The sequence below is a fragment of the Chanodichthys erythropterus genome, chromosome 14 (genome assembly GCF_024489055.1).
Source record: "Chanodichthys erythropterus isolate Z2021 chromosome 14, ASM2448905v1, whole genome shotgun sequence".
NCBI classification, from domain to species: Eukaryota; Metazoa; Chordata; class Actinopteri; order Cypriniformes; family Xenocyprididae; genus Chanodichthys; species Chanodichthys erythropterus.
This window is the reverse complement of record NC_090234.1, coordinates 18886809-18911197: the sequence shown is the minus strand read 5'-3', so window position 1 is coordinate 18911197 and position 24389 is coordinate 18886809. Positions and strand designations below refer to the sequence as shown.

At 35.5% G+C, this 24389-nt stretch overlaps 1 protein-coding gene across 6 annotated transcripts in view; it reads left to right on the top strand.

Moving 5' to 3' along the window:
• The window catches only part of adarb1b (adenosine deaminase RNA specific B1b), a 177668-nt gene that overhangs the window by 146933 nt on the left and 6346 nt on the right, over nt 1-24389 (top strand). For 5 of the 6 annotated variants that reach the window (XM_067408634.1, XM_067408638.1, XM_067408639.1 and 2 more), the window contains 8 exons: nt 737-763; nt 5646-6574; nt 12632-12746; nt 13146-13314; nt 14645-14796; nt 15243-15411; nt 21338-21519; nt 23340-23518. In XM_067408634.1, coding sequence (XP_067264735.1) covers nt 737-763; nt 5646-6574; nt 12632-12746; nt 13146-13314; nt 14645-14796; nt 15243-15411; nt 21338-21519; nt 23340-23518 — 1922 coding nt within the window. The remainder of the gene's footprint in view (nt 1-736; nt 764-5645; nt 6575-12631; nt 12747-13145; nt 13315-14644; nt 14797-15242; nt 15412-21337; nt 21520-23339; nt 23519-24389) is intronic. The other variant, XM_067408640.1, reaches the window with a different exon arrangement.

The following is a 24389-nucleotide window of genomic DNA, read 5'->3' as shown; positions in this document are numbered from 1 at the left end:
AATGTTTGATTAACTGTTGGGGAAAAACATCTGATGTGTAACATTAGATCCGCGTGGTACTGTAGGTCTTAATGTATATGCTGTCTGTTTCATTAATGTTAATCGAACAATTGTGGAATCATGGAAAAAAGTTAAATATATATATTTTTCCTATAAATACGGATTTTGACTTGGTTTGTGCCAAATTTGGTGGTATTACCAGGGATTTTTAAGGTATGGTTGCTAGGTGATTTGGTGACCTTCAGAAAACTCGATTTTCTTCTCAAAATTGACTTTTCCAACAAATCATACATCATTTTGAAGGTTTTTTTAATAGAGAATGTGAGAATAACAAAATCTCGTTTTTGAAAATTTGCTCATTGCAACTCATTTTGCCAGCACGGGTCACATATATCAGGCATATATATGATTTATCCACATACAGCAAAACACATGACTAGAAAACATTCTAATTTTGTCCCTTTGCTTGCTTGCATTGTGTATTGGGTGTTACACCTTCTACCTTTCAAGCATGTCCAATTCCAAAATGATTTAAAATTACTGCTGCTTTCTGATTTTGCTTTTAAATCCTTTAAAGGGATGGTTCACTCAAACATGAATCTTCATTTACTCACATTTTATGGCTTATTTTATGAAACACAAAAGAAGAACATTGGGGTCCAAACTACATTGAACCCCATTAACTTTCATTGTACTGACTGATTTTTTTCCAATTTTTTTCTTTTGTGTTCCACAGAAGAATACATCATAAAACGTCATGACAGTGAGTAAATGATGACAGAATTTTCATTTTTGGGTGAACAATTCCCTTAACTGTCATTATTCTTCAGCATTCATTTTGTACCACTGCAGATATAGCTAAAAAAGGTAGTTAAAAATGCAAAACATGTTATAGATAATAAAATTATAATTTCATTTGTTTTAAAACACATTATCAGTGGTTTAAAACAAGGTAGCGGAAAAAATTGCAGAACTATCAGTATCACTAGATGTTGTGTTGTGCTAAATAATCCAATATCATAAAATCCTAGAAATTCCCTAATTCATTGGGCTTTACACTTGAATATGAACAAAGACTGATCGGACTCAGACTGGAGAAATACACAGTGTTCCTCCAGTGTCTCGGAGTCCCATTTCTCTTTATTCAACTGCTGTGAATAGAAGATTCTGGGAAGAGTTGTTAACCCAGAGGAAATGTAACCCTCTATTGTCCTGTCACTCCGCAGCTTCTGTTCAGAGCCACTGACAATGGAGGGCCCCGTCATTTATTACGGATCTGTAGCAAAGCAGACGCTTTCTTATTTAGATTTACTGGCGATAAGCATACTTGATATCCAGAAGCTTTCTACCTCTGACAGTGCATATTTCTCTATCAGTTTTAGATGTTAGGTGCAGGAAACTACAGGATTTTGGGCAGCAATTCAGCACCAGATTTTCCATTCCGTTGAGTGAAAGACTAGCAAGTTATTTTTTGCCCTTTTTTTGTTTTTTTAGCGACCTTACCAGTGTTTTCCCATAGGCATTTCAGAGAGTTTTTGACCAAGAAGTGCATTTGACTACATTGCTGTGCACTGACTGAGAATCAACATGGTGGCCTTTTTGACATATTGCTAATATACGCAAAGGTAGCTGGTGCACTTCGCTGTTACTGTTAAGACATTGAAGTTCATGGCTCTAGAGGAAAGATTGTGTTTCCATGTGATTTAAGCAGTCAGTGCCACTGCAGGTGTTTGCTTTTAAATGCCCTTATTACTTCTGTAGTGAGCCAATGCTTTTTACTGGTTACAGTAAGTACAGTTTTTAGGATTTTACACTTTTTCAGCATTTGTAATTGATTTAATTTTCAGCTGAAGGTGGACAGGTCTCTAAACTGATAACTTTAACATCTCTAGTAAACATAATGTTGTTTTTGTTTTTCCAGGGCAGTTAAAGTTGAAGTTGCATTGCATAAATCTTTTGGTCGTTCTTTGTTGATAGTGTAAAATTGACTGTTCTGAAAGTTAGTGACCTGCCTTACTAAGGCTACATCTTAAAGGATTAGTTCAATTTAAAATGAAAATTACCCCAAGCTTTACTCACCCTCAAGCCATCCTAGGTTTATATGGCTTTCCTCTTTCTGATGAAACAATCGAAATTATATTAATAAATATCCTGACGCATCCAATCTTTTTAATTTTATAATGAGGGGGGTGTTAATAAAGGCCTTCTGAAGTGAAGTGATGTGTTTGTGTAAGAAAAGTATCCATATTTAAAAAGATATAAAGTAAAATATCTAGTTTCCACCAGACCGCCCTCTGTATTCAATTACGAAGAAAATGTAACACCTCTCGCAGTTCAAAACGCTTACGTTTCATCCTATGCCTTCCATATTCAACTTACAAAAAAAGCGTAACTGACACGATTTTTCGTAAGTTGAATACGGAAGTCGGTCTGGCGGAAACTAGATATTTTACTTCTGAATTTGTTAAATATGGATAATTTTTTTACAGAAATGTGAGCTCTCCTTGCTTCAGAAGGCCTTTATTACTATTATTAAAGGTGCCCTAGAATCAAAAATTGAATTTATCTTGGCATAGTTGAATAACAAGAGTTCAGTACATGGAAATGACATACAGTGAGTCTCAAACTCCATTGTTTCCTCCTCCTTGTGTAAAACTCATTTGTTTAAAAGACCTCTGAAGAACAGGCAAATCTCAACATAACACTGACTGTTACGTAACAGTCGGGATCATTAATATGTACGCCCCCAATATTTGCATATGCCAGCTCATGTTCAAGGCATTAGACAAGGGCAGCCAGTATTAACGTCTGGATCTGTGCAGGGCTGAATCATCAGACTAGGTAAGCAAGCGAGAACAATAGCGAAAAATGGCAGATGGAGCGATAATAACTGACATGATGCATGATATATTTTTAGTGGTGTTTGTAAATTGTCTTTATAAATGTTTCGTTAGCATGTTGTTAATGTACTGTTAAATGTGGTTAAAGTTACCATCGTTTCTTATTGTATTCACGGAGACAAGAGAGCCGTTACTATTTTAATTTTTAAACACTTGCAGTCTGTATAATTCATAAACACAACTTCATTCGTTCATCTCTCCAACAGTGTGTAATGTTAGCTTTAGCCACAGAGCATAGCCTCAAACTCATTCAGAATCAAATGTAAACATCAAAATAAATACTATACTCACATGATCCGACGCATACATGCAGTATGCATGACGAACATCTTGTAAAGATCCATTTGAGGGTTATATTAGCTGTGTGAACTTTGTAAATGCACTGTATTATAGTCGAGAGCTCAGGGGGCAGGGAGTGTGCGATTTAAAGGGGCCGCAGCCTGAATCGTTGCATAGTTAATGATGCCCCAAAATAGGCAGTTAAAATAATAAATTTAAAAAAAATCTATGGGGTATTTTGAGCTGAAACTTCAGACACATTCAGGGGACACCTTAGACTTATATTACATCTTGTAAAAACTGGTTCTAGGGCACCTTTAAGGCTTATTGGTACCGCTCACTATAAAGTTTCAATGCGTCAGGATATTTATTAATGTAACTCATATTGTGTTCGTCTGAAAGAAGAAACTCATATACACCGAGGATGGCTTGAGGGTGAGTAAATCTTGGGGTAATTTTCATTTTAAAGTGATCTAATCTTTTAACTGAAATTTAACCTCAAAAGTTTGTAAAGTTTTTGGCAAGCACGGATTCGCCTGAATTAATTTGAGACATTAGTCTCCGCAATAATAACATACAGCAAAACAGTACATTTTAAATGTGTTACTGAATGGATTATAAAAGTTTTGGTAGTATCTTTTGAAGTGGCCTGCTTAAGATCCTTAAAAAGCCTACCTAAGTAGGCATCTCACTAGGTTTTGGAACAGAGCCGTTGTTTTAGCAAGAGTGATTTCCATCATTAAGAGTCAAATTTCCAGAGTCAAATCACGTGTGTGTGTGTGTGTGTGTGTGTGTGTGTGTGTGTGTGTGTGTGTGTGTGTGTGTGTGTGTGTGTGTGTGTGTGTGTGTGTGTGTGTGTGTGTGTGTGTGTGTGTGTGTGTGTGTGTGTGTGTGTGTGTGTGTGTGTGTGTGTGTGTGTGTGTGTGTGTGTGTGTGTGTGTGAGCAAGTGATGTGGATATGTGCATACAAATTTGACATGCATAAGTAGGGTTTTGATTTTCAGATTCTGCTCCAGACTGTATTTTCTCTCTCTCTCTCTCTCTCTCTCTCTCTCTCTCTCTCTCTCTCTCCTCCCTTGTTTCTCTTTTTCTTTCTTCTCCATGTTCTCTTTCTTGCTCACCCCCCCCCCCCCCTCATTTTCCCTCACACGACTTTCTCTCTTCTCAGATATCTTCATTTTATTTCTCCTCCTGCCTTGCACCCACTCCCTTATCCACCCTGTTGCTCCTTCTGTTTGCAGAGAGCTCTTACTCTGTTCCCCTACTGTTCACGGACGCTATTCTCTCTCTACCAGAGCACTGAAAGCAGTAACCTAGCGAGCTTTTGCTGAAGGATGTTATAAATGAAAATTTAGCCAAAGTTCCATCAGCTTTGTCAACAGGACATGATGATGTGTGTTTCCTCTTCAAGACCTTCTTTTTAAGTGAAACAGTTATGTCCTGTAAATATACACACGAGAATATAATTCTCATAAAAACATGCCCAGGTCCTATTTCACCCCAAAATATAAATAGAATAAAATAATATTTCGCATTAAGAAAACCAAGCCTAATTTTAAGGCTATTTTTGGTTTTATTTTATTTTTGTTTTTGCTCTGTTCATATATCCGATTAAATATGCTTACTTTTTTAATTACAGCATTTATTTCTAAAAACTTGTTAAAACCTTCAGATGAGTGAAGAGCACTATTGCATAAATATTAAATGTCATCCATAAAATACATAATAATTGCATGTAGGCATATTTAATTTTATATATTTAGTATTTTACTTGTATTTTAAAGGAACTGATTAAAGATTAACCATGATTTAAGTCTTTGATTGATTGACAGCCTTATTTTTGGCATTTATATGGTTTTCTTTTGATTTTGGGTTGAAATATGATGCTTGACTGGTTTTGTGAGATAAGAGAAATATGTTCTTGACACCACACTAAATTGAACTGAAATTTAACTGTGTGAACCCAATTTTATTGGTGTGTTATATGGAGGGTCCTGAAAAAGTGCATTTGCTGCTCAAAAAGAGCCTCATTTAATTAGTAATTAGACTTTTAAAGCTTTGGTTTCTGTTCTCCATTAGCACATATTTTATCTCCAATGAGATGATTGATTGACTCGACACAAGCCATTGCCTGCCAAACTGAATGCTCAAACTGTACTTTAAATTAAACTGATGATTATGATCATTTAGATTTCATACCCTCATGGTCTTCCTTAATTAAGTTAATTAATGTTTTTTTTTTTTTTTCCTTAAGTTTTTTTTTTCAGTGTCATCTCCGAAATTCCTCTCATAATGATGTTTCACAAGATTAGTCTAAAAATGTATCATGCTAGCGTACCTCGGCATACAATAAAGGAACACACATCACTTGTTCGGTTACAAAGAGAGATAAAGGAATCTATAAATTTTACATTTACAAGATCCTGCAACGAAGGCGTTGTAAGTTACTCTTTCTGGGCACCGCAGGTTCATGCAGCACCGACGTAAAGGAAAACCGCAACCTGGACAACGTCTCTTCTAAGGAGGGAGCTGGCCTGGTGGAGCAGCTCCCCAACGGTAGTGGAGGAGGGGGTCGCAAGCGCCCCCTGGAGGAGGGCAACAATGGCCATGCGCACTCAAAATTCAGACCCAAGAAACGTAAGAAAACGCCAGGGCCAGTTCTGCCCAAGAACGCCCTGATGCAGCTGAACGAGATCAAACCAGGCTTGCAGTACAAGCTTCTCTCGCAGACCGGCCCGGTCCATGCACCGGTTTTCGTCATGACCGTTGAGGTTAACGGGCAGTTGTTCGAGGGCTCAGGGCCCACAAAGAAAAAGGCCAAGCTGAATGCCGCTGAAAAGGCCCTGCGTTCCTTTGTTCAGTTCCCCAACGCGTCTGAGGCGCACCTGGCCATGGGCCGTACGCTCACCGTCAACACGGATTTCACCTCTGACCAGGCTGACTTCCCTGACATGCTCTTCAACGGGTTTGAGACGCCGGCACCGCCCGAGGAATCATTTTTTCTGGGCTCCAACGGCAACGGCTCCTTAAACCCGCTGGGAGAGTATCCCGTGCCCCAGGCGCCAGGTACAAACAGCCTTGTGCAGGCGCCCCTGCAGCCACCCTCCTCCTTCACCTCCTCGACCAGCGGCAAGAACCCCGTCATGATTCTCAACGAGCTGCGCCCAGGCCTCAAATACGAGTTTGTGTCGGAGAGCGGGGAAAGCCATGCTAAGAACTTTGTGATGTCCGTGACTGTGGACTCGCAGACGTTTGAGGGCTCGGGCCGAAATAAGAAACTCGCTAAAGCACGGGCTGCCCAGGCGGCTCTGTCAGCTCTCTTCAACATGCAACTGGACCAGACCCCGTCACGCCAACCCATCCCCAGAGAGGGCCTACAGCTGCACCTGCCACAGGTAAGAGATCCGCACCACAGACTCGCCATTGTTCTTCATTTTTGCCCCAAAGCTATAATGATTGTATCTTAAAGGTTCACCCAAAAATTCTAATTCTGTCATTAATTCCTCACGCTCATGATGTTCCAAACCTGGAAGACTTTCGTTCATCTTCGGAACACAAATTAAGATATTTTTGTTGAAATCTGAGAGCTTTCTGTCCCACTATAGAAACCGCAACTGAAACTTTGACGCTTCAAAAAGTTCATTAAAGAGATCGTAAAACTGAGCGGTTTAGTCAAAGTTTTCTGAAGAGACTGAACCGATTTAATTTAAGCTTTTATTCACATATAAATATTGTTCAGCGAACATAAAGAGAAGCTCAACCAAACCTGCTTGATGTGTGCGAACAAACCTCTTCCAGAAGCTCAAATGTGCTGCATAACACATCAGAAACGAATTATTTTTTTTGTTAGTGTGATCGGCCGATCCCTATTTTTTTGCCAATTCCGATTTTCTTTCTAAGAACTATAAATGACAACATATACAAACAAAAATCTACTTTTCTTCAATGCAGAGTTTTTTCATTTAAAAAAAATAAAATAAAAGTGAGTAATAAAATATAAACAGCTCAAATAAATGCAATAGAATAAAGAGAGCTATGAAACTAAGTTTTTCAGGTTAACTGGGTTTTTATTCAGGTAAGAAATACTACAGAAAATAAAGAAATCATATGTAAAATAACACATTGTGTTATTTTGCATTGGTTACCTTAATTTCTGTAGTCTTTATTGCAAATAATTCTTACCATTTAAAGTTATACAACATATTCAGTCAAGAGAAGAAAGTGATTTTCTTTTTTGTTCTTTGATTAACATGACAGACAGCAGTAATAATATTGGACTGCTGTCCCTTTTAAGAGTCTATGAACGGTTTTCAACGGACCCAATACTGTTACACAAAACATGAGTTCACTTTCTTAGCAATTTAACGATTAAAAACTGACAGTGTTTATCTGTGTACTCGCCAAGATTGCCTGTGCCGCTGGTTTTGACATACTTTTGTATGTATTTGACAGTTTAAGCTCAGTAAGCCACTCATTTTGGTACTTGTGACTCTGTTTGACTTCTGTCTTTGTTCGTGGCTTGTCCGCTTCACCGCTCAGTTTTGGTGTGACCGTGAAACCTGCGGGAATGACTAAAATTATGCGCAATACAAGCACTACTTACCAGAGCGAATGAGATGAGTGAGAGAGAGGAGGTGCCCGTGCATGTGTGTGTCACTTCTCCGTGACAGAGAAGAGAGCGAGAACGCGCAGCTGACGTTATTGCCTGATTCTCTGACCCAGTTTGTTTGCTGGTTTCCATGGTTGTAATACGCAGTGTTTTCCGCCAACTGGCAACCTGTGATGTCGAAATACTATTGGATAAACTGTAGCACGAGGTTTCACACAGACCAAAACAAAAAAAGACATTCCGACACGGAGCGTTGTTTTACTGAGAAACAAGTAGGTGAATTTGTTATGTTTCCTAAATATCTGCAAACATAATGGGGTATTTTTATGCTTTATTAAAGTAAAAATCTTACATGGAGCCCCTTTAACTTTTTGAAGCCTCAAAGTGGTAGTTGCATAGCCGTCAACGAAGGGACAGAAAGCTCTCAGATTTCATCAAAAAGACCTTCATTTGTGTTCCGAAGATGAACAAAAGTCTTTCGGGTTTGGAACAACATGAGGGTGAGTAATTAATGACAGCATTTTCATTTTTGGGTGAACTATCCCTTTAAAGGGTCATTCACATAGAGCATGTTGTTGCGTTCAAAAAACGCTAGATGTTGAGCTATGAACAACATTGAGACGCAATGCGGCAGGCACATAGATGAGGTTTGGATTCTAGCATTTAAAACGGCTAGATATTGCTCAATATAGCTCATCAATTCTCATGCGTCATAAACGGCCTTTAACCCTTTTGTTTATTCATCATTTTTTGAAAGATACTTTAATTATTAACAGCTATGCAGCAGTATAGCAATGGTTTATTTATACCCTAGAGATATTCAGGCCTTAACAGGTAAATAAATATTGAACAAGATTGTATTACAATCATAGTTTAATAAAAGTTATAGAATATTTTTCACAAACACTCTTCAGAAACTACTTTAATGTTGAACCTCATCCTTGTCTTGTACTGTGGCTTCCTTTAGCACACACATCAGGCTGTCTGATAAAGTCTGATTGTATCTGATGTGTAACAATCTGATAAAATAAAAGACATCGGTCTTTCACATCTCAAAATGTTTAATTGAAGTTTCTGATCCATTTAAGTTTATCGGAGATCATCGTCTAAGCCTTTATGCTGTGATGAACAAAGCCGGCACATTATGGCCATCTTCATTAGGAACAAAGCCTAATGGAAATGAAAATGGGCTCTGTTAAAACATAGGAATTGTGTGGCTAACCCCCAAAATATAATTAATTTTGAATTTTTATTAAGCGTTAATGAGATTATTTTTTTAGATTTTATTTAAAATTTTTATAAGAGAGACCAAATTTGTCTCCAAAAAAGTCATTCGGTTTAAACAAAATTTCGGTTTTACCAAATGACACACTTGGTTATACCGAATGACGATATTTTTAAACAATACTAACAGGCTATTCTAGTTAGCTAGCTCACAAAAGGACAATCAAACATTTTATATTTAGTACAAGTTTTTAAAATATTACCACATTTTCCATGTTTTATAGTGGTTGTACCGAATGACCTGATGTTTGGGGACATGCGTATGAGCAAGTGAAAACATGAATTTTTCAAATAGTTGAGAGAGTTTGTTACTTTGCTTCATGACCATGTGGTCCTTTGCAGGTGTCTGTATGATGTCACATCTTGTCACATGATATTGAAGGCATGACTTGATCCAAAATGGTCCCTTTATATTGGTTACTCCGAATGACATCAATGAAATTCATTTTTCTAGACATTTTCTTATAACAAAGCAATGACTTCTACAAATTATTTTAATACCATGTTGCACTATGTTGATATATGACATTATAAAATCATGCCATTTAAGATATTTTAATCATAAATGAAATGGCTGTATTGGCCTTTGGACAGTTAAACCGAATTACTTTGACACTTCAAAATCTTTAAAATACCTTTATATGTGGCAAAATATCATTAAAACCTTTTGGATTCAATAAAAGAGCTCTAGTTGGTACTACCTTACATACTTTGGATGTCATATCTTTTTTTTTATTATTATTATTATTATTATTATGGCCTTTGGACAAAAAAAAATACCTGTCACATCAATGACCCATACATATATTTAGTATATTTTTATATTTTAATGGCATAAAAATATACTATACTATATTAAACTGTTACTAAACTTTTTACTATATACTGTATATATATATATATATATATAAAAAAGCCATGTTGAAACTGAGCATTTTTAAGTTAGTCAAACAAACAAGATCTAAATTGATGTACTTATTTGGCCTGAACTGATTCATCGAACTTACCAGCTCCTAATAATTTGCTTCTCTTTTACCTTTTTTTGTACTTGTGAGTTGTGAGAAGGACCTTGGAACTTTGGGCCTTTCGGAAATTTTAATGGCCGAATAAAAAGCGTGTTAAATCATTATGGTAATCGCAATGTTGCTTAATGTCATGTCTCTAGCAAAGCATTGTGAATATGTCATGCATATTCAATATATTGCTCACCCCTACCGGTGAAACAACACAGTGAGCCGTAATGACCAACGACTGGCGTTTGTGTGAGAAAGACGTCTATTTACACATTTCTAAAATCCTCTGTTAATCCTGCTTTTGAGATAAGGCCAGGCCTGGAAGCGACCCAATCTTAATTAACATCTTCCTATGAACTGTGTCAAAACAAGAACATTTTGTTTCAGCCTGCCCACTACCTGTCCACTAAAGAGCAGTCCTGTCAGCCGCATGTTTTGTCTCTGATGCCGATTGCTCTTGGGCTGTCTGTCTGTGTGACAGATTACAGCACCATGAATGCAAAACCACATTATCCATTCCTAATCTGATACCCACAAATTTAACATGCTGTCAATATGAGACCCGAGGTAGGATAGGTGTATTTGTTTTAGCCACATGGCGAGAGGTTAAATAGACTCTCATCACAGGTCGACTGATCGTTTTATCATGTCATGCTTTTCCTGCACTTGTGTGGCTATATGTACTGACCTCACATCAAAGATAGAAGGTTGCTACAGGCCATTATGGCCATCTTAATTAGGAACAAAGCGTAATGGAAATGAAGATCTGTTAAAACATTGGGATGGATTGTGTGATTTTAGCTTTTTTGACTATATATATATATATATATATATATATATATATATATATATATATATATATATATTATTCATGTTATTCTTCATTTTATATTATATAATACAATAAATAAAAATGATTCATCAAATTGATTAAATATTTTATATAAAATAAATAATTTATATTTATATTTTTAATTTATATAAATATTTTATGTGTAAACTAACTGGTCGAAAGATTTTTTTTTTTTATGTATTTAAAATAAGTCTGTTTGCTCACCAAGGCTTCATTTATTTGATCCAAAATACAGCAAAAACAGTAATATTGTGAAATATTTTTACAATTTAAAATAACTGTTTTCTATTTGAATATATTTTAAAATGCAATTTATTCCCGTGATCAAAACTGAATTTTCAGCATCATTACTCTAGTCTTCAGTGTCACATGATCCTTCAGAAATCATTCTAATATGCTGATTTGCTGCTTAAGAAACATTTATTATTATTACTGATGATGAAAACAGTAGTGTACAATTATTTTCAGGATTATTTGATAAATAGAAAGTTCAAAAGAACAGCATTTATCTGAAATATAGAGTTTTGTAACATTATCAGTACCATTCAAAAGTTTGGGTTCAGGGTTTTTTTTTTTTTTTTTTGTGAAAGAAATTAATACTTTTTTTCAGCAAGGATGCAAAAGCTTTATATTTCATGAAAAAAAAAATGTGTACAACTGTTTTCAACATTGATAATAAAAAATAAACGTTTCTTGAGCAGCAAATCAGCATATTAGAATGATTTCTGAAGGATCATGTGACACTGAAGACTGGAAATCTTACCGTTCAAAAGCTTTTGACCGGTAGTGTATATAACATTTGGTGGTTTAATAAATTGCAAAATCAATCACTTTCAATTTTGCATTTCTAGCCAAAACATTTTCAAGAAAGTTATTTGTCTTTGAAATGTTTTTATCTCTGCGTTAGCCTCCTTTTTTCCCCTTTCTTAGTTTCCTAGCCTGCTCTTTTGTGAAATCTGTCAGCGTCTAGTTGGCCAGTGAATTTCCTGTCATCTGTCCCCAGGCGCTAATGGGAAATGAAAGCAAATAAAGATGATGGTGGAAACTAGTGTGTTTTATCATGAGAATAAAACGCAGCCTTGTGTTCGGTGGGAGATTTCACTGTCTCCTGATAATATATCAGGAGTATGCTCCGCTTAAATCTCCCATTAGCCATCTCCGACTGAGTGACTCCGAAGTATTTGGGAAGTAATGTTATGTCTAATTCATGCCCATTCGGCCATTGATTTTTCCTTGGCATAATCATTTTCCAGCATATTAAGGAATGTGAAGTAGAGGGCACTGTTAGCGGAAAGGAATCACCAAGGTGCCTGAAGGGTTTCGATGAAATATTGATATTTTATTGCAGCAGCAGAAGGTGAATCTGAGGTCTACGGTAAATTCTGCTTTACAGTCATCCATAGAGGACAGGGTCAGTTGAACTGAATTTCATTTGTGTTCGTTCCATTAAAAATCATTATATTTTATTATTTTGTGTTGAAACTCAGTGTAAACATTTACTTTTAATCCCAAATATTTCTGAGTGGAAAAGCATAATTCAACAGAACAAAATGTAGGGCCTTGACTTGATTTTTTTTCCATCAGGAATTGATTGGATCATATCGAAGCAAGGATGTGTTGATGTTTGTTGGTGTATTACTGATGATAGCATTGCTGTCTGTGTAAAGTCTGACACCGGTTTGCTCTTTACCAGGTTCTTGCAGATGCCGTTTCTCGTCTGGTAGTGGACAAATTCAGCGAGCTCACTGACAACTTCACGTCTCCGCACGCACGGCGGAAAGTTCTGGCTGGTGTTGTTATGACAACAGGTAGAGTTCTGCATAGGAATTAGAACTGAGAACAAGTTCTTACTCAGAAATGGACCCTTTTTTTAAAAAAAACCTGCTCTAAAGAGAGTTCTTTACAAGTAATCAGTCAGTAGTATACTAAAACTCATTAGTACTCTCTTCGAATCATAATGAATCACTCACTGACTGCACTGATGGTGTTTTGGTACTTGAAATAAAGTCTACTTTTACTACTAAAACAACAACAACAACAAAAAAGTCATTAATGAAATCAAGGAATCAGAACCAGGAACTTTACATTAAGAGTCAAGATATTCCTAGACTTCAGTAAAGTAGTTTTCACATGTGTGTGAGTGGTGTTGGTTATTTTTGTTGGTTCTGTAGTCAGTCCTGGTCTGTTTCTTCCTGCTTTTAACTCAGGCACTGATGTCAAGGACGCTCAGGTCATCTGCGTCTCCACGGGAACCAAGTGTATAAACGGCGAGTATATGAGCGACCGTGGCCTGGCGCTCAATGATTGTCACGCTGAAATCATTGCTCGTCGCTCCCTGATCAGGTATCTCTACATGCAGCTGGAGCACTTCTTAAGGTGAGACGCCGCCTTTACTGTCTCACATGTCTGTGCATGTCTCATTTGTCATCATGGCATGATGGATGATGTTTAGTCTAACATAAAGGGAAATTAAACTCATACATAGGTTTTAATGTAACATTTTGTTATTGTATAGATTTTAGATATTGATGCACAATGAATAGTGATTAATCATGGTCTTTTGCAATTTATTACAATATGTATTAAAATATATAATATAAAATATAAATGTAAATATATTTATAATCTAACAATAATGAAAAGTTAGTATGGATATATGTGCATATATTTAATTAAATCTAAATATTTGATTATTATAATTATTACTATTATTATTATTATTATATATTGAGCATTTATACATTAGTCATGATATAGCCTTTTGTAATGTATTAAAACACCAAACACTGATACAAATACAGAGAGAGAGAGAGAGAGAGAGAGAGAGAGAGAGAGAGAATGTACTCTAGAATACTAATTTATTATGGATATATTTTCATATTTTTGTTTTATATACATTACAGTATATATTACAGTATATATTTTTATATAGAGAGAAAAAGAAATATGCAATCTATAATAACCATAAATTATTATGGATATATTTACTTTTTTTTTTTTTTTTTTTTTTACTGTTATGTTTTTTATATTTTGTTATATGTAATTTACGTGGACTGTGGTTCCAAAAAAAAGTGTATGTGAGATATACAGTCAACTGAAAAATTATTCAGACATTTTTGGTATATTTTTACTAGTGGGTACATGACACTATAGTTCATTTATGTAAGTGAGGATAGCAAAATAAAGTAAACTGTGACATATTATACCAAAAAATTCTTCATACAGTGGACTACCAGAAAAATTTATACAAATTTGGAACTAAAAATTATTCAGACACTTTGACCTGAACATGTTTTGCTCAAGTGTTAGCTGACATAATTAAGATTATTTTTTTCTGACACAGTTTAACTCTGAGATCTTGTCACATTTTATTACCATTTTTTAAACTATAGTAAATAAACTGTATTAATGAATGAAATGTTCAAGGTGTCTAAATAAATTTTGATTTGACTATATATATATATATATATATGTATATGTATATGTATATATGTATATATATATGTATATGTATATGTAGTCAACCTAAAAATTTTATCATAGCATCTTGAAGTTAAAATCGCATTCACAATATGTCAGAGTATGTGCAGTATGTTTGTGCAAGCAATAGTTTTGTATGTACTTGTACATGACAAAAAACTGGGGGATAAATGTGATTTTTTTTTTTTTTTGTTGTTGTTGTTTGTTTGTTTCTCTCTGAATTTAGCAACAATAAAGAGGAGCACCAAAAGTCCATATTCACGCAGTGTGACAAACGTGGCTTCCGGCTGAAAGACAACGTCCAGTTTCATCTTTACATCAGCACGTCGCCCTGTGGAGACGCTCGGATCTTCTCTCCTCACGAGGCGGGCGTAGAGGGTGAAAGTCTTTATTAAATCAAGCTATTCAGTCCTTTATACATGATCTAGCGGGAGGTGGATGAGGAATTTAGTTTACTCAAACACTTGTTGGAAATTAATGATCAAAACTGAATAGTTGTTCAATTAAGATCAGTATGGGCCCTCTTCTGATCAGGTCGCATTTCATTTTAATTTCACTTGACTGTCTAACTGTGTTTCAAAAACAAATTTCATCAGTGTTTTTAATTAGCTGGCTTTGTCGACTCCTCTTGTGGCCTGATTAATTCTGCTCTTGACTGTCACTTTATATGCCATACAATTATTCAGCTGAAGCAAAATAAGCAATTACTCTTATTTATGTTATTGTTATTGTTATTGGTTGATTAAATCTGTTGTTTAGTTGAAGTAGATTAACATTTTCAGAAACATCCCCCCCTCATTCTTTTAAAACTCTGTTCTCCTCAGACCAGGGAGACAGACACCCCAACAGGAAGGCAAGGGGTCAACTGAGAACCAAGATCGAGTCCGGAGAGGGAACCATCCCGGTGCGCACTAGTAACACCATACAGACATGGGATGGAGTTCTACAGGGGGAGCGGCTGCTTACGATGTCATGCAGTGACAAAATCGCAAGGTAGTTGATAGCATGTAAACACACATGTACACATAAGCCCTGTTCCAAAACCTAGTGAGCTGCCTTGCTGTCTACTGCCTACATAGACATCCTAACTGATGCCCTCTTCTGTAAAGGATGTACTGTTGCATTAAAATTTGCCCATAATGAGCATAATTTTCCTGCCTACCTTTGCTTCTGCCTAAAAAAATGCTGCCTAGTTAAGCAGCTCACTAAGTTTTGGAGTGGAGCTATTGTCAGCCCTCTTCATTAGAATAATAGACAGCTCAGCAAAAGCAGTAGTCTGGAACCTTCTGGTTAATCTCACTGCTCTAGATAGACGCTGTACCTGTCACCGTTGGGAAGAGAACAAGAGCTTTGTGAATTTAATTGCTCGTTGGCTATTACCAGACTTCATAATTGACAGGGAAAGAGGTGCATGGGTTCAGCATTACTATAACCCTAGTTAAATAAAGAAGACAGTATTATCAGTGTAGCAGGGAGCGTTCATTTATCCTGTGGGGTCAATGCGGCGATGTGTCTGTCCCTGCCGCCCAGCAGCTGTGAGTGGAGAGATAAGGACATGTCAGAGACAGCTGTGACCAGAGAGCACAGGTCCTGTCTCTTCTAATGAGAGAATACCCAGTGTGCATCTCCACCTCAGTTCACATACACTCTGTCATTCAGCAGTACATATATATATATATATATATATATATATATACCCATATATATATATATATATATATATATATACCCATATATATATATATATACCCATATATATATATATAATGCATTATTTTTTACATAATTAATCACACCAAATTAACACGTTAAATTGGCAGTCCTAAAAAAAGTTATTTTATATATATATATATATATACCCATATATATATATATATATATATATATATATATATATATATATATATATATATATATATATATATATATATATATATATATATATATATATATATATATATATATATATATATATATATATATATATATATATATATATATATATATATATATATATATATATATATATATATATATATATATATATATATATATATATATATATATATATATATATATATATATATATATATATATATATATATATATATATATATATATATATATATATATATACCCATATATATATATATATATATATATATATATATATATATATATATATATATATATATATATATATATATATATATATATATATATATATATATATATATATATATATATATATATATATATATATATATATATATATATATATATATATATATATATATATATATATATACCCATATATATATATACATATATATATATACCCATATATATATATATATATATATATATATATATATAAAATAACTTTTTTTAGGACTGCCAATTTAACGTGTTAATTTGGTGTGATTAATTATGTAAAAAATAATGCATAATGCAAAGACCCCAGTCCAGATGTGTACATCATCTTACATTACATAGTTTAGTTATGAACATGACTGACTGTTTGATGAAGCCTATTAGAATGCAGTTAAAATGCCACTAATATTCAAGATATGAGGGCAAAAAATGCCTAGTTTTGGCTGTTTTTGTCTTATGTTTATATCACATGATATAGTTTAGCAATAGCAATATCAAACACAATATTGTCTGTTTTTGCTTAATTTCGCCAATGAAAATAGTTCCAAACAAAGCCACAGCAGAACTGTTGTGCATCTCAGGGTTGTGTTACTGAATGAATCTGCGTTTTTTTAACGAATCGAGTGAGCATTCAGTGACCCATTCATAAAGATAGCCACTTCCTTTGTTTCTGAATGAATGACTGAATGTCTCACTCATTAAGACAGTAATGCTGCATCTACATTACATGGTTCAAGTGACCAATTCTGAATTTTTTGTTTTATTTTTTTTAATCCGATGTAACCCAAGAACATGCAAGCAATAAAAATTCACATGGACTCTGATATTTTCAGATTGGTTTCAGGCCTCATGTTTGATATGAATCGGATACATGCATTTGTGTCTGCCATGTAAGCAGATAGCTCGGATATTCCCATCGATGCGAGTCATTGAAAAAGCGACGGTGGCGAATAGCGCCAACCACAGAGATTACAGTGTTCATTGCATTCGTCCAGGCTGCAACAGGGGCCTCTCCTCTTTATTCTCCACCTTAAAAGACCTATGTTTTGTTGACTTTTAAATGGTGCAGAAAGCAAAAGCTTGTATTATTTTGTCTGTGCCCAATGCAAATCACAGCATTTTTACTTCCTTTTCAGCCTAAGTTTTTCGGGGTCAGTACATTTATCTTGGGTTGTTTCTCCAAATGTATAGTGTAAATGCAGATACCGGATAGAGGTCACTTTTAAAAGATAATGTAAACTAGTCGTCAACAAATCTGAATGGGCAGTGTATACGCGACCTAACTTGCCTCCACCTACTGGGGGGTTTTAGTTTCATAATTACAGTATCATTTAATATTTTTATTCATATTAATGCCACCTCTGAGCTGCATTAAACAGTCTGTGTAAATATACTTAAATGCCACTTCAGATGCAGCTTCAGAAAAACAAATGTTATGGCAACATTGTAGCATTAAATGTTTGTGTTATAAATTCTCTGTTGAATCAAAATATTTCTTTCTAAAGCTAATTTTTGTAATGTCAAATCAATGCTTTTCTCATCTAACACAGAAATTACTTTAAATAATCTTTTTGGAGGTAATTTCTCAAGGATTAATTTTATTATATAATCGGCAAATCATGTTAGTAATTAGATTCAAAATATTAATCACTTGACAGCCCTAGTTTTTTTTCCTTTGTAATACTAAAGGAGATGGATGAGGGATGAGAAGAAATGGGAATTGTGATAGTCAAGACTGTTTCGTCTCCATACATGACAAGAAAGTACAAAAAAAGGGGCCATATGTCTCCCCTGAGTGTTCAGCAGTCATACAATAGCTTTGTGTGGGGAACTGATGGTTATTCACTGAGGATTGTGTTTATAGAGCATTTTAATGAAAAATATTTTCTAACAGTTTGTTGATGGCTCTGGGTTAAGGAATTTTGGTATCTGTTTGATACTGTATTGTTTGCCGATTCAGTTTATTGCTTTGGTTTTCAGATGAAAGTGGTGTTTAGTCAGGGCTGGGCTATAGTTTATGTGTTGCTCAGGGACGGTTCGACACACTCACACACAGCAGAACTGATGTTCACAGCTCATACTCAAGGAAAAGCAGCCCATCTGCTGAGATGAATGAGCATGTGGTGTTGATAGAACGCTGTGTCTTCTCCGCCAGGGCCTGTACCTGCTCTGCTAGAAACACGACTAGTTGCGAGTCTCAAACCGGGACACACAGCAGGTTGAGGGTGTTCCTGTGAATTTTTAATGGAAGGTGCTGATCCAGTCGTGTCTGAAATAAGAATAACAGTAGCTCAAAAACATGAAGGTTATTTTGTTGAAGTGATAGAAAATGTCTTTTTGTTGATGCCATATCTTTAGTTTGTCTAATGTGCATAAAGCCTCTTCATGTGCACCGTTTATTTTGTTTAGAACAAACCTAGAACAGAATTAAATGCAAAAAAAAGAAGAAAAATAATTGTAAATTAATTTTTTATTCTTTTTTTACGTTTGACTTTGATTTAAATTTAGAGTTAAAGACTTCTAACCTATTTAATTTAATAATTGAATTATTCACATTTTACATTTTTATTATTTATTTTTAAATATATTTTTGCATTCATTCATAGATATGCTTGGTTACACATACTAGCATTTTTGAAAGAATTGCTCACCAAAGCTGAATTGTTTAATCAAAAATTTACTTTTGATGAATTTAATACATCTTTGCTGAATATAATATGCAGTGTCTTTATGGATATCAAAAGCAGGCTTGCATCATAACGTGCAATAATTGCATGCTAGTATGTACCTACATCTTTGACCTGATCATCTTTCCACCCCTAAATTATTAATCTGAATTATGTGCCACTGGGTCATTTGTTCTTACCCTGATATGCAATGTGTGGCTTTTTTGCATTCCAGTGCTTTTGATTAGAACCTTGTCTTGTGACCAGAATCAGGTGTTCTTGTAGTAAGCTAGTCTCAGAAGACCAGCCAAAGTCCATTCATTGACCACGTGATGCCTGTTCCACACAAAATCTCACAAGCACTATGTGAAAATCATCAATTCATATCTGATTGGCTGGCTTCTACGCAATGTAAATTGGTACTTTTAGTGATGAAATAATCACTGGATTTGTCAAAAGTTTTCCAGGTTGATGTCATTAAATCTTTATGAAGTTATCTAGTCTTGCAGGTAGATATCCGCCTCAGGAACTGAATACACTGCAATGTGTTTTGGCTACAGGAAACTAGTGCTTGGTTAACCAAGTAGTTCACAGTAGCAAAAGTTGAACTGTGTCAGACTGTTGATTGGTCAGGCTGAAAAGAACAACTCCAATCACTTGAGTTTGGGATCTTTTCAGCTGCATACAGCAGGTGTTGTTTTGGGAAGCAGATTTGGACTTGATTATGCCTCTTGATTCTGAATGACTGAGGATGGAGACCCAGTGGGTGAGTCTGGGACCTGTAAAGACGTAAATGAGGTGGTTTGAACAATTCATTCACTGGTGCTTTTTTTTTTGTATATATCATGCGTTTGAAATTCACATCTGGGCTGCTGGCTAGATTGCTTTTTTTGCTCTCTTGTTTTCATGTTTTGTGATTCTTGTAGTTCCTGATTGTCTTATATGCTGCATCAAATTTTTTGTGTTTTAGATGGATTGAGATTAGGAATCCATTATATGAAAGTGCTGGAAATACTTCAGGCTAGTAACAAACTAAAAAAAAAGAAAAAAGATTTACTCTTTTACAGCCGAATCAATGCAGTAACGATTAAATGCAGTGGTTGTCAACTGGTGGACTGTGACTCAAAAATATGCGGTCTGTTTTGATGGGGTTGCATACAGCAGAGGGAAAAATATTGAAAATGCCAATACTAGAAAGTATTATATACCAAATAAAAAGTAAAAAGTATTTAATTATAATTAGATGCAATAATTAAATGTAAAAAGTTGGGCGGCAGGTCTGTTCTGATGGCCAACAACAGGGTAAAACAATGCAAAATGTTCATAATAAAATTGTAAAATAATTATAAATAAATTCAATAATTGTAATTAAAAATTTTATTGTAATTTTATTTTAAATTGTAATAAAAATCCACCACAGGTCTGTTCTGATGTAGTTGCGATCAAGGAGGATGGTAATAAATGCAAATTATATTATAATTACATTTAATAATAAATCTAATTGATTATAATAAAAATCAACTACAGATCTGTTCTGATGGTGTTGCGTACAGCAGAGGAAAAACATTGCAAAATACAAGTAATAATAAAATTATAAAATAATTATAATTAAATGTAACAAAAATAAATGTATTACAATTATTAAAATAAAAATGGGCCACCGATCTGTTCTGATGGGGTTGCATACAGCAGTGGGATAAACAATGCAAAATACCAAATTAAAAAGTATTTTAAAAATTATAATTCAATTGAATAATAATTAATTATAATAAAAATAGGCTGCAGGTCTGTTCTTATGGCGTTGCGTACTGGAGGGAGAAATCGACGCAAAATGTATATAAAAAATATATTAGAATTTAATAAGTAAATGAATTATAATTAAAATAATAATTGTTTAAAATAAATGTATAATATCTTTTATTATTGCATATCTAAACTCTATTTTTTGCATACTCTCATTTTAATTTTGCATACTGTTGGTTCTGTGCAATTCAGTGCAAGTCTTTTTACTGTTAAGTTGCCGCTTGATGTCCAATATGAAATCTGTGTCTTGAAGGAGCGAAGCCCTGATCTGAGGTTGTTTGGGTTTGTTCTTGCAGGTGGAACGTGGTGGGCATCCAGGGCTCTCTGATGAGCTACTTCACTGAGCCCATCTACTTCTCCAGCATCATCCTGGGCAGCCTGTATCACGCTGATCATCTCTCCAGAGCCATGTACCAGCGGATTGCTGACATCGAAGACCTGCCCCAGCAATTCTCCCTCAACCGCCCCCTGCTCAGCGGTAAGACAACATCATACGGCCGGCTCGCGTTTCCACTTCCAAATCATTGAAAATGGCAGCGATGTCAAATTGTATTACCATTTACTAGATGGACAGTTTCCCCCCACTCACCTTCAATTTCCTCATGGTTTGAAGAATTACTGGAATTTAGATGGGCCTGCTTTCCATCTCACCATCACACACCGGCAGCCTGTTTTTTAAAATAATGTGACATGCTACAGCAAACCTCATTGGTGCTTATGCGTCACTCAAGCACATTTGAGCATCTTTTCCTTTTAATGGTAGTTGGCAATCCCGCTTGAAGGTGCATACCTCTACCTACTGCATTACACCTGTGTGACAGCTGACGTAAAATAAAGGATCAATAGAATAGCCAACAACGATCAGTTAAAAATGCTTAATCAGCCCCAATAGGATCCTTACCGAGATATTTCTGATAAAAATTGGTGAACTATTTTTATGCTTATAAAAAACTACCCAGCACTTGGTATAGATAGATTCCTCATTAAAAACTGTGTCATCAGGGAGATGTCGGTTGCACTTGTAGAGAACATATCCTTTCTCACTTTGTTTTGTACCTCATGAGAAACACTCAGCACTGCTTTTGCATGGGGTTACATCAGATTCCTAGCAGAACTTGCTTTTAATGGCTTACTGCTGAAAATCTCCATTTGATGATTTGTTGTGGGAGGTTGAAGCATAACATACTCAACCTATGCTTCATAGCACTAGCTCAAAGAACGACTCTATTGCATTTGTCAACTTTTTTTGTTCCTGTCGTCTTGGTCTGCCAGTGAAGAGGTAATGCGTGATGCAGTGAGCCATTTATTGTATGCTTGTATGCTTAATTTAAACTTAATAATAATGTAAATATTAAAGAATAAAACATTTAAATAATGGCATATAGCCTTCAAGTGTTTTTCATTTAAGTCACAGACATTCATTGGTAACAAAGTGTTAAAGTGGTACTTCACTGCTAGCAAAATGGGCTTTCAATAAAACTTGGCTGCCTATGCTATAGAAAGGTGGGAAAAAAATTATGACTAGACTACCTGACCAGAGAAATAAGGCTGCTGTCTTCCCTTTAGCCAAATGAGTAGGAAAACTTCAACACCCATAATGCACTGGGCATGTTGCCGTTCAAGGCCACTCCCACCGGTCTGCTACAGATACGTATGACCAGAGTCAAATACTACCTTGCTTAGTTGGAAATACTTCTTGGCAAACTTTTAGCCATAGTAGTGTCAACTTGTATTGTTCCTGGGTGCAAGTATTCAAAGAGTAAATGTTTAGCGGGAGTGAGTTAATTTTAGTTTCCAGTGAAGGATCCAGCGCATTTTTGGCAAGAATCGTAAATACGGAGAGAACGCCACGAAGGACAATCTGAAAAAACTGGATGACCACGAACACAGTGTTTTAGGCCAAACGGAGGGGGAAAAACTGAAAGAAACTGTCATTTTCACACAAGTCCTAGAGCTGTCAAAAGTGGAAGACTTTTGTTAACCAATATACATGATTTTTTTTCTGTCCAGGTAACACATAGAACGAATAAACCTTATTCATTTACATATACTACCGACATTGCCAATTTTCAATCCGCTTTGTATTTTTACAAAGTTACATTTTAACACATACCCTGAGTAAACAACCTTTATTTGTGTTCATTGAAAATAGAAGCCTTGAAATAAATTTCTTCATATTTGTTCAGTAAATATTTTTGTTATATCAAGTCGGGCCACACTGAATGTTTGCACCAAATGCTCCAAGTTCATCTCTGGGTTTAGTTTTCTACTATGATGAGTGTATTTGTGTGTTTGCAGGAATCAGTAACGCTGAGGCCCGGCAGCCAGGAAAGGCCCCCAACTTCAGTGTGAACTGGACGGTGGGAGATCAGGCTCTAGAAGTCATTAACGCCACCACAGGCAAGGATGACATGGGCAGACCCTCACGTCTCTGTAAGCATGCCCTATACAGCCGCTGGGTGCCACTACACACTAAGGTACGAGTATCACATCTTCATGGATTCAAATTTACTGCAAGACTTTGTAATAGTAAAGAAGTTGGTGAAAGATGGCAACTCTAATCAAATATATTTAGGGTGAAACTAAAACTGCTGTATGGGAAATGCACAAAAAAAGTACATTTCGGTGTACGCATCTCTCTGTCCCCATTTACACTGCATGGTTCAAGTGTCCCAATTTCCTCCCATGTGGCATATGAGCTACGACTGTGTAAGCAGGAAAAAAGCGCATGGATTCCGATATTCACAGATCGGTTTCAGGCCTCATTCATATGTGAAAATAAATCCGATATGAATGGGATATGTGCATTTGCGCCTGCCGTGTAAGTGTACAGATTGGATATTCCCCTTTAAATGCGACTCCTACGTCATTTGAAAAGTGAGGTTTTTTTTTGATTTCACGGTACAGACATGCCTATAACAAACGGAACATCTCTAGTTGACTGGCCGAGTATTAATTTCATTTGTTTGTGTTAAATAAAAGGCGATATGACCTTGAAATGCGTTGCTCTTGAAATCGCACTGAATGCTCGTTGCCGCTGTTGTCATTGACGACGACTCGTGCACAGACGTGCGCTTCGTCCCCGTTGTCGAGACTCTACCCATTTGTTCCACTGAAACCACAAAATAAAAAACACACAAACTTGTACCTGCCCTTGATATACAATCACTGATGAACACATTTGGTTTTAATGAGTAAAAAAAACTAGTATAGGATGGCGGATTCAAACCCAGAAGCTGTGACGTTTAACAAATATCTACCCGAGTATTATTCAACTCCAGCAGAGCTGCGTTCGTATACTGTCATGAAGAATTTGTATTATTTTGATGTAGGGATGTAACTCTTACA